Source organism: Scomber scombrus, chromosome 24, assembly GCF_963691925.1.
Source record: "Scomber scombrus chromosome 24, fScoSco1.1, whole genome shotgun sequence".
NCBI lineage: Eukaryota > Metazoa > Chordata > Actinopteri > Scombriformes > Scombridae > Scomber > Scomber scombrus.
This window is the reverse complement of record NC_084993.1, coordinates 8,722,150-8,732,096: the sequence shown is the minus strand read 5'-3', so window position 1 is coordinate 8,732,096 and position 9,947 is coordinate 8,722,150. Positions and strand designations below refer to the sequence as shown.

General features: G+C 40.1%; 2 protein-coding genes across 5 annotated transcripts; both read left to right on the top strand.

Moving 5' to 3' along the window:
* The first annotated feature begins 791 nt into the window (after nucleotides 1-791).
* Nucleotides 792-5,651, top strand: cnppd1 (cyclin Pas1/PHO80 domain containing 1). The gene is made up of 8 exons (XM_062414797.1): nucleotides 792-942; nucleotides 1,388-1,490; nucleotides 1,986-2,067; nucleotides 2,461-2,581; nucleotides 2,777-2,905; nucleotides 2,994-3,055; nucleotides 3,223-3,340; nucleotides 3,503-5,651. The coding sequence occupies exons 1-8, from the start codon at nucleotides 880-882 to the stop codon at nucleotides 4,148-4,150; spliced, it is 1,326 nt and encodes a 441-aa protein (XP_062270781.1). The 5' UTR covers nucleotides 792-879; the 3' UTR covers nucleotides 4,151-5,651.
* Nucleotides 5,652-6,166: 515 nt separating this feature from the next.
* Nucleotides 6,167-9,486, top strand: prkag3a (protein kinase, AMP-activated, gamma 3a non-catalytic subunit). Of its 4 annotated transcripts, none has more exons than XM_062445536.1 (13): nucleotides 6,167-6,288; nucleotides 6,429-6,468; nucleotides 6,632-6,732; nucleotides 6,820-6,901; nucleotides 6,993-7,051; nucleotides 7,494-7,539; nucleotides 7,646-7,700; nucleotides 7,792-7,918; nucleotides 8,026-8,191; nucleotides 8,302-8,339; nucleotides 8,462-8,608; nucleotides 8,732-8,921; nucleotides 9,227-9,486. In XM_062445536.1, exons 1-12 carry the CDS (start codon nucleotides 6,271-6,273, stop codon nucleotides 8,846-8,848), a joined length of 996 nt encoding a protein of 331 aa, XP_062301520.1. In that variant the 5' UTR covers nucleotides 6,167-6,270; the 3' UTR covers nucleotides 8,849-8,921; nucleotides 9,227-9,486. The 4 variants fall into 4 exon arrangements, with proteins under 4 accessions (XP_062301520.1, XP_062301519.1, XP_062301517.1 ...); XM_062445535.1 differs by having other exon boundaries at nucleotides 7,494-7,554; nucleotides 8,732-8,825; XM_062445533.1 differs by having other exon boundaries at nucleotides 7,494-7,554.
* Nucleotides 9,487-9,947: the final 461 nt, after the last annotated feature.

Sequence of the window (9,947 nt, the reverse complement as noted above, 5' to 3'; positions counted from 1 at the left end):
TTTGAGATGTTGGGGTACACAGTAGATACTGTAAAGTTGTTTGACCCTTTTTTCATTTTTTGAGAAGTGACTATTGTAAGACTGACGTTTGTCAGTCCATTGTAAGAGAATTACAACTTTATCATTACAATATTATGACATTTTGTTGTAGAATTACGACTTTATTCTCGTAATCTTATAAAACAATATTGTATCTCAGTGCGCAAATATGAATACAACTTTTCAACTTTCATAGAAACTTCATCATAAAAAAAATTCTTCGCGTCAACAACTGTTGTGTAACTACGACGGTGTATTAGGGCCATATGTGTATAAAATCAAATAAAATACTGACCTGGAGGAGGAGAGGTTATATTTCGAGACAAAACTCACAGATTTGCCGGTTTTTTTTCTGGCAAATTTGTGAGTTTATTTCTGGCAAATTTGTGAGTTTTTTCTCGAAATATTAACCCCCCTCCTCCAGGTCAGTATTTTTATTTATTTATTTTAAACATATATAGCCCTAATACGCCGTCGTGTGTAACTGTTATGTCTCGAAGGAGGCACATATCTGGAGGCTTCAGTCGTCACTGTCCTATGTAAAAAAAAAAAGTCCTAGGATAGTGACGGAATGACCCGCCGTAGTCGCCTACTTTGTGACACTGCTGATTGGCTAATACTCTTTGCCGTGTTTAGGGCTCTAGGCATGACGCATAAGATTGATCAGAGCAAGAGCCAATCAGAGGCAGAGTAGGGCGGGTCTACGCAGAAAATTCCATTGCCATCCTAGGGTACGGAAAGGTCCCTGGTAAGGGCGTGTTTTGCTAATTGAGCGCTTCCAGGCCAAGCAACAGTCGTCTTTTCACCACTCGGCTGACTAATGTTGAACCTAAAGTAGACATGGATTTCGACGCTTTATTTAACGAAAAGACTTTTCAGTTTTCGGACTTCCAGGAGTTCACGGTATGTTGTTGTGCTAACACCAAGCCAGGTCAAACTAAGGCAGCTAATTTAAGCCAACGCTAGGCGCGTTAGCCTGCTAGCTGACGTTTGGTAACACTGTGTTCCCGTTTGGGGCGAAAGTTGCGTTGCGAAGCGTTTTGCACCAAAGCTAACATTTTTAAATAAATAAAGCGAACAAGCACCTAAAACTAACGTAGGGACGTTTATAAGCTAGTATCAATGTTAAATACGATCACTTTACGACAACCAGCGGAAGGCCTAAGTTAGCTTATATAGATAACGTTAGCTAATGTTATACAGTAGTTATTGTCATTAGACTATTATTCACTGTTTATCGATTTGTAATTGTAATTGGTGTACGATAGTAAAAGGCATAGCTGAACATATTGCTGCGTTTGTAGCTAGCGTCAGTCAAAAGTGCTAATACAGCTGTTCCTGTTTACAGTTTCTTCCTGGACACCAGAAGTTGTCCGAGAGAGTGAGAAAGCGACTGTATTATGGCCTGGATAAAGACGTCTCTCTAGATGCCCTCTCTTGCCCCGTTACAGGTGAGTTTAAGAAGGCGTTTATGTTTTAAAAAGGTATAAAGATGCACGTTCATAAGAAATATAGGATGTTTTTACTTGAAAAAAGTGTTGACAAAACAACTTAAAATGTGTGCAAGCTTATCTTTTATAATGTCATGCTTAATTTGAACTTGATCAAATGTATTGCTACTACTGTTGTTGCCACTAATTGTTTATTTCCTTTTTTTCTTTCACCTCTTAGTCCGTTTTTCTATTTCTTAATTTGGGATATTGGGATGTGGGGAGGGGGATATGCAATAGTTATTTTGAACTACTTACCTTCTTTTTTTCTTTCTTTGAGAAGTACCCATTGTAAGTTATCACAATTAACAAATAAAGAGTACAAAAAATTAAAGTAAAATACAATTTATGCCAGTCACTTGCGTGGAATATGTTCAGAGTTGACTTGCAGACTTTAGTAGATAAATGCAATCACACGGGAGTCAACCTTTGTGTCTCTGCTTTATGTTATTTCAGATATTGCCGTCGAAATCTTCCAAAAGTCTGCACCGAGCCCAATACGAAAACTCCACAAGAAGTATGCCGCTCATGTTGCCAGGTTTGTGCACATAGATTATACATTCTTATAGGAACTAAACATAAGACTGTGTAAAGAGTCGTACATCTCAAACAAGTTCATTTTTCATATTTGAACAGGCTGTGTATAACCACCTAGTGTATGTATATAAAGTAACATCACATTTTTTGTTACCATTACATTTTTTATCTCAGCACTCCTTGCACTCTTCACTTTTTTGCACTATTTAAATCTCATTTAGAGTTCACAGAAATGGTTTCACCTGTATATAGACATTCCTTGAATATCTCTGAAGAGTGTTGTGTTGTGTGTGAATGCATTGAGAGCCACTAAACCAGAGTCAAATAACTTGTATGCGCAAACTTTCTTGACAAATAATGATGATTGTGAAACCACTTAATTTTTTCTCTTTAGGGAGGCTTGCATCTCTCCATGTGCCATGATGCTGGCTCTAGTTTACATAGAAAGGCTCCGACATAGAAACCCTGAATACCTACAAAAGATCTCCTCCTCTGACCTCTTCCTGATCTCCATGGTATGTGTTTGAAAAGACAGTCTAAAGGTGTCACTGTGTTATTTTGAGCATGTTCACTGTTCACTTCAGAATGCAGCTTATTCTTTATATTTCCAGTCTATTATTGGGGCTCTACCGCTGATCTCTGAAATGAGTATCATTGTGTGTGTTATGATATTGCATTGAAAAACGCACTGATTTCTCACCTTGGATTAGATGGTTGCCAGCAAGTACCTGTATGATGAAGGGGAGGAAGAAGAGGTTTTCAACGATGAGTGGGGAGCAGCTGGAAAACTGGATGTCCAAACTGTTAATAACCTGGAGATGAGTTTCTTGAACGCTATTGTAAGTGACAGTCTGCGTGTGTTTATGTGTGCCAGCACGTGTGTTTGTTTCAAGTTCTTCATCCCAACCATTGTGTCTCATATTGTAGGAGTGGAGCCTCTTCACAGAGCCAAATGACTTCTTCGATATGCTGAAACAGCTGGAAAGCAGGTGTGTGGTCAGCTATGTACAACTTCCAACATAAGAAATATTTATCCCCCAAACAAATTAAGGAACAATTGGGTTTAATAATACTGTTTTATCCACACTGTAGCAGCATAACTAGTGTTTGTGAAAATAGTATTTCTGACTCTAGTCTCTGAACTTTGTATCCCCAGCATAGCGGAGCGGCAGGGGATGAAACGGGGCTGGTTCACCTACACTGACCTCTGTGTGCTGCTGGAGCAGGCAGCATGGAGCAATGCCCTTACAGCCATCTACCAGCACTTTACCAAGGTGAGGAGGAGGTTACAGTTGAAGAGAGGATATGAATCTCTAACTTAACACCACGTGACCATGAAGTTAAAAAAAAAATGGAAAGGGAATTGGGTCATCACTGTAATGGATTTTTATGGTATTATGTTTGATGATAAAATTTGAACTTGTTTTATTTTTTAGGTATCCTGTATGCTCGGGCTCGTCTATCTGACCAGTGTGGCTGGCCTTATTGCCACCAGCGCTGTGATGCACCAGCTCAGTCTCTCCAGGACCGGCCACTCCTTGATTCCACCTCCAGCTGATATCAGCCCAGCCCAACTTCAGACCTCCAACCTAAACCCACAAGCTCCTACTGCAGCCCATCGTGTCCCCTGTTGCGTTCTGGCTAATAAGAGTCTGAACCGTCAGACCGGTGCGCTCGGAATCGGCCCGGACCACAGACAAAATCCTCCATCAGCTTCCTCACAGACATCCATATTGTGTCTTTGGGGCTCCCTTCTTGCCTCTATGGGTCACATACATCCTGAAACAAAATCTGAGATGGAAAGTCCCCAAACCTGGTCTACTGCCTCTTTCTTCTGTCCCGGCTGTCTTGCATCCTTCCCTCCACTTCAGTGCGGGCTTAGAAACACCTCAACCCCCTTTGTTCATGGGCCCCTTGGTAACAATCAGCATCATGCACCATGGCTGTCCTCCAGCCTCTTTGAAGGCGCAGACAGGAGTCTGAACTCTCGCCTGGGGGTATTTCCCCCTGTAAAGCTGGGACCCTGCCATCCAGAGTCTCTGTTACCTGTCGACAAAACCCAAGCTTTGCTCATGCCCGGCTAGAGACGGGCAAACTCCACTGCTGCCAACCTGTAGTGATGAACTCTGGAAATTAAACCAGCATTGTTTTCACAACATCATGTTATGTTTTGTTTCGTTTTCCAGATCTTGAATACAGGTGCAAAGGCAGGAGTGGTTCATTTCAGACATGGTGAGAGTCTGAAAATACAGGCACAGGGTGGAAATTTACTTTAGTTCACAGTTGCAGAATACATTTGCCATAAGTAAGTTGCCATAGCGTTCAGTTAATGCTCTGCAACATGCTTTTACTGCAGAGACGATCACAAGTCATTTGAAGATAATTTGATATGTTTTCCTTGGCTGCAATCAAACAGTTTTTCTACCCACATCTGTTATTGTTTGAAAGTTCAGACCTTTGGAATGGTGATGTAGGGCCTTTGAGATTAGTGCGTTCTGAGTTCTTGTATTACAGTTGTAATATTAAAGCTATTTGCTACTTGGCAGGTTGATGAAGGTGTGTGGAGGTTTCACAGTTTAACTGAAAGTTGGGATTTTTTTAAATGATGGAGCTCTGTAAGAAGAAGGGACTTAACCAGTTTACTTTGTCTAAGATTGCTTATCCATATTAGCTTTTGTTACCACACTTTTTCATATATGCATGCAGGTTTACATCAGAAACTGGTCACGTATGCTGCAAGTACTGATGGTGTACACCAGATAGTTTCTTTCTATATGAAGAACGAATTGTCTCTTGTCCTTGTAAACTTTCCCCTTTTTATTTAGGAGAAAGCCTCAAAGGAAGGACACATAAAGTAGATAATTCTCCATACCTCAGTGAAACTGTGATTGGCCAATGTGAATCAGAAAATCGACTCTGACTCTGGCCAATTATAAGTAACATTCAATTGTCATTTTCTTTTTGTACTCAATTCATTTTTTTATGTGACAACAGGAAGACACATAACCTTAAAGCCAATTTCCTAAAACAGGGTAATATTTTAACACAATTAAGAGATTTACCTCTAAGTTTCCCATTCTTGTAGGGGAAGAAGGGTTTGTATCAAAGAGATGGACTCCAGAGGTTTCATGCAATTTCTATTTGGTTTCTGGTTGGTGTTTCTGAATTGAAAGTTTTGAATATAATGGCACTTGTTCTAATAAATAACATGTTAAAGGCTAACAGCAGTCTTACTTTGTTAATGAGGTCTGGAATTTGCACATCTGGCTCCATTTCCATTGCAACAGGAAGTTTCACTCCATCATTACTGCATTGTTTAGTTTATCATTTAAACACGAGAAATGTGTTAAGCGTTGATTCATTTTGATGCTACATTCACAGTTTTACACGGCCTTGTTTCTAATGACGGTAACACGGCCCCCAGGACATTCACTTTGTAATTGAACCTTTGACAAATTGCTCTGAGCATTTGGATTTGATACACTTTGAAGCACGATGTCTTTTAATTTTGTACATGGTGTAAAATGCAAATATTGTAAAAAGTGTGTAGAAAAACTCAGAATTAATAAAGAATGCATTTCTTTATCACATTTGTCAATTATCTGTGTCAACAGCAATCAAAGCCTAACAGAATCATCATTTGACAGATTTCTTTTTGAAAGAATGTCACAAGTTGACAGCCATCAACTTGTTTGGACTGTCAGACCTTCACTGAATGTAGCCTTGACATTTACTCTACATAGACCAAGAGTTCATGCCATTTCATTTCTGAAATAGCAAGCGGAAATGCGCCCTGATAAATCATAAAAGCCATATTTATAAAACATTAGCTGCTACTTCTATGCCTAAAGTCATGTTGCATCTCTTGTGTACTATTCCCCTGTTCAGCTAGTGAATGGTGGCACTAATTATTGAAATGTAGATTTAGAGCGTGTCTTGATAGCAAATGCATTCCTTTTAAATAACCATGAGCGCAAGGTGACGAGTATGTTTTACAGAGATAGGAAGCAATCCAGAGAGTCCCTCCCCCTTTGAGCCTCTTTTACCCCTCCCCTGCAACCCTGGCCTGACACATACCACTTTAGAGCTCCTAATATAGACCCAACTGCTTCGAAGAAAAGCGCAACGATCTGAGTGGAGCCAGAGTCACCAGCAGTTTGCGTTTGCTGTTTTGAAAACTTTTTCATGGCAACACAAGAGAAATATGGAGCCTCCCTCACAGGTGAAATGTTACTTTGGGATGAATATGACAAGTGTTTGTGAAGTTTAAGCTATTATTGCAAAAGAAATGAGCAGCCTTGTGGCGTTCAAGCTATTTTTGCAATGTCATGTCATGTACACAATGTTGCACTTGTGTTGTAGGTGTCACTCCGAGGAAAGAAGCAGGAAATACAGAAACGAGGTACGATTATAACAATTTTGCATGCATGTGTGTTTTCATCTTTGTCTTTGGGGTTGTGTACACATACAAGTACTTTGTGTGCATGCATGAATGTGTCAGTGTCTATCTTGTGCAAATTGAGATGGAGTGACCAGTTATTATGATATGTGATATCTCTTCCTAGAGGCTGATGCCGAAATCTACATGAATTTCATGAAAAGTCACCGCTGTTACGATGCCATTCCAACCAGCTGTAAACTGGTTATATTTGATACCACGCTACCAGTAAGACCGCAGCTGTTCAAAGGAAACATAAAAATACTTGCTTGTAAATCCTCACTCTTGACTGTGTGAATTTATCTGCTTCTGAAGGTTAAAAAGGCCTTTTTTGCACTGGTGGCAAATGGCTTGAGGGCTGCGCCTCTATGGGACAGCAAGTTACAGAAATTTGTGGGTAAGACAAAGAATTAATAGCAAAGACATCGTAAAGTATTTGACGCTATGTGAATTATAATATTGAGAGTGTAAATCCTTTCCTCTCATAGGTATGCTGACCATTACAGACTTCATCAACATCCTCCATTGCTATTACAAATCCCCTATGGTGAGCATGAATACATTTTATAATGTCATTCTTTGTTTTTCCCTAATCACACAGATTAGTTGATGCCACATCTTACTTTAAGCCACAGGCAGTCATAAAACAAAATTGATGAGAGTTAGAATCAGGGTTAAGGATGGATGAATGGAGGTGTATGGTGATGTACCAATGCTGGTGGCAGAAGGATTATAGGGAACCAGGAAAGTTGTCTTTTCAAGCAATCAGCAGTATGAAAACTGACACAAAGGGGAAAGAAACAGATAAGGTGTGCCTAAATACTACTAGTGCAGAAATAGGGTTGGTGCGAGGCGTGGTCTTTCTTCCCTAACTTAGTTGTAAAACCTCATGAAGATGGCAGGTTTTGCTTGGTTGCAATGTTTATTTTGACCTGTCCTTAATCTACAATCATTGACTCATAACTTGAAATTGTGGTTTCTCTCTAAAGGTTCAAATGCATGAGCTGGAGAACCACAAGATCGAAACATGGAGAGGTGATTCATTTCAAAGTAAATAACTAGCACAGATAAATGATTTTACCTCTATACATCTCTGTGAATATACATTAGAGCTCTCTCTCTCTCTCTCTCTTCTGTGTAGATGTCTACATACAGTATTCCAATCACTTCCTCATTAGTATTTCCCCAGAGGCCAGGTGAGTGTGCACAAAACTCTCAGATGTACTCTTTGATACTGTTTGAACTCAGTTTACATTGAACTCTGTCTCCACTCTCCTCTCCTCATAGCCTCTTTGATGCCATCTATTCCTTACTCAAATATAAGATCCACAGGCTGCCCGTCATCGATCCAGAGTCTGGAAATGTCTTGCACATTCTGACCCATAAAAGGATCCTCAAATTCCTTCGTATATTTGTGAGCAAGCTTGAGCTTTTTTAACTGATGCTTTATGTTGCCATAAAAAAGACAAATGTGGACTGTGGCACCAGTGTTCTTCTACCATAGTGTTTGTATGTTTTTAGGGGAAAAAAGTTCAGAAGCCGGCGTTCATGCAGAAGCAGATCCAGGAGCTTGGAATTGGGACTTTCAGGAACATCGCCACAGTTCAGCAAACAGCAACACTTCACGATGCACTCTCCATTTTTGTGGAACGGAGGGTGTCTGCACTGCCAGTGGTGAACGAACAAGGTATGCTCTTAATGCATTTTTCCAAATCATACATTGTAGAGCTGTGTTTTTTTGTGTTGATTGGTAAAGTGGCACTGATATTACAGCATCACAACAATTTGTTTTCTCAGGCAAAGTGGTGGCACTCTACTCAAGATTTGATGTGATTGTAAGTACTACAGAGAAACATGGTGTTATTCAAGATATATAATGTTTTCTTCTATTTTTTTATATGTATGGTTAACTGACAATTGTTCAGAAAGTGGTATATCTGTGTTTGCTCCGTGGCAGAATCTAGCAGCCCAGAAGAATTACAACAATCTGGACATGACTATGCTGGAGGCCGTTCGCAGGCGCTCATGTTTTGTTGAGGGTGTGATCAAGTGCTATCCCTATGAAAGCTTGGAAATCATCATAGATCGTATAGTCAGTGCTGAGGTAGATATGACCCTTAAAAAAGCTTTTAGCCTCTTCAGGAGTTCAAGAGATTTCACATACAAGATCAGAGAAATACAGGAGAGTGTTCTCTGTGTTACCTCATAATTTGCCTCCTTATCCCAGGTCCATCGGCTGGTCCTGGTGGACAGGGCTGACGTGGTGAAGGGCATCGTCTCTCTGTCTGACCTGCTGCAGGCCATGGTATTAACCCCTGCAGGTATTGAACTCCTTTTGTCCTAGCACGAGGGACCAGAACATCCCCCTTCCCTCCTTTATCCCCTGTGTAGGCTTCAGTCCAGGCAGGTGTACCCAGGCAAGTAGAATCTGAAGCCTCTCCCGTACCCCAGAAATCCACATTCCACCTTGCTGTGTAGTTACCAGCACCTAAAGGCTTTGACCCCACATGTTATCTAGTTGTGTGCACAATAGAAATCCTGCTGCTTTTACATTAGTGCCCCTAGTCTTGTGCACGCTTCCTGAAACAAAGGCACAATTGCATACAAATGCACACAACCCCAGCTGCTTGACTGGCGTTCACAAGCAAGGATTGCCTGAATTTTTCAAGGATAATTGCTGACTCTTGGTAGATTAATAACTAATTTCATTTATGTCTTTCAGAAATTGCGACTTGCGACTGAAATGAGAGATCACAAGAGGAAGACAAACTCCCTGGTTGTGCTGTTGTTTACATTAAAATGTATTTTTTGAACTCTGTTGTATGATAATAATGAACATATTGAGCTGACCTTACAGTCTCCTCCAAACTGTCATGAATCTCTAAGGTCTCCTGCACAATGTCCATCATGACTGCATTTGATCAAATTGATCAACATGTTTATTCTGTATTGTATATTTCTGTATTAAACATTTGTAATGAAGCTTGTTGTTTAGTGGTCTTTTCAATGGGGGAAATGGGTGGTCTAAAGCTGAAACTATGCATATATAGAAGAGTTTACAATAGATTGCCATTCCGTCATATGGAAATAAAACAGGAATAAAAATGAAATATGCAATTGCCTTTATAAAACATTTATATAGTCTAAATTAGTAGTGGTGGCATTGATAGTAAGAAGCTGCACATGTTGAGGAGACTTTGTGTTTTTACCTATATGCAATATTCATGCATGCAGTAGTATCTTTGACCACACGGTGGTGCACTTGAGGCTTTAACTCCATCCTCTCCATACAGTAAACAAGGAAACACGTGACTATACTTTTTTCATCCGTGACAGGCCTTGTGATCCGTCCGCCCATCTGTGTCATTTTTACGTCAAGTTGCCAAAAATGATCACGAACAAACCCGGAAATTGATGTTACATTTGCAATGACTTTACAGGAC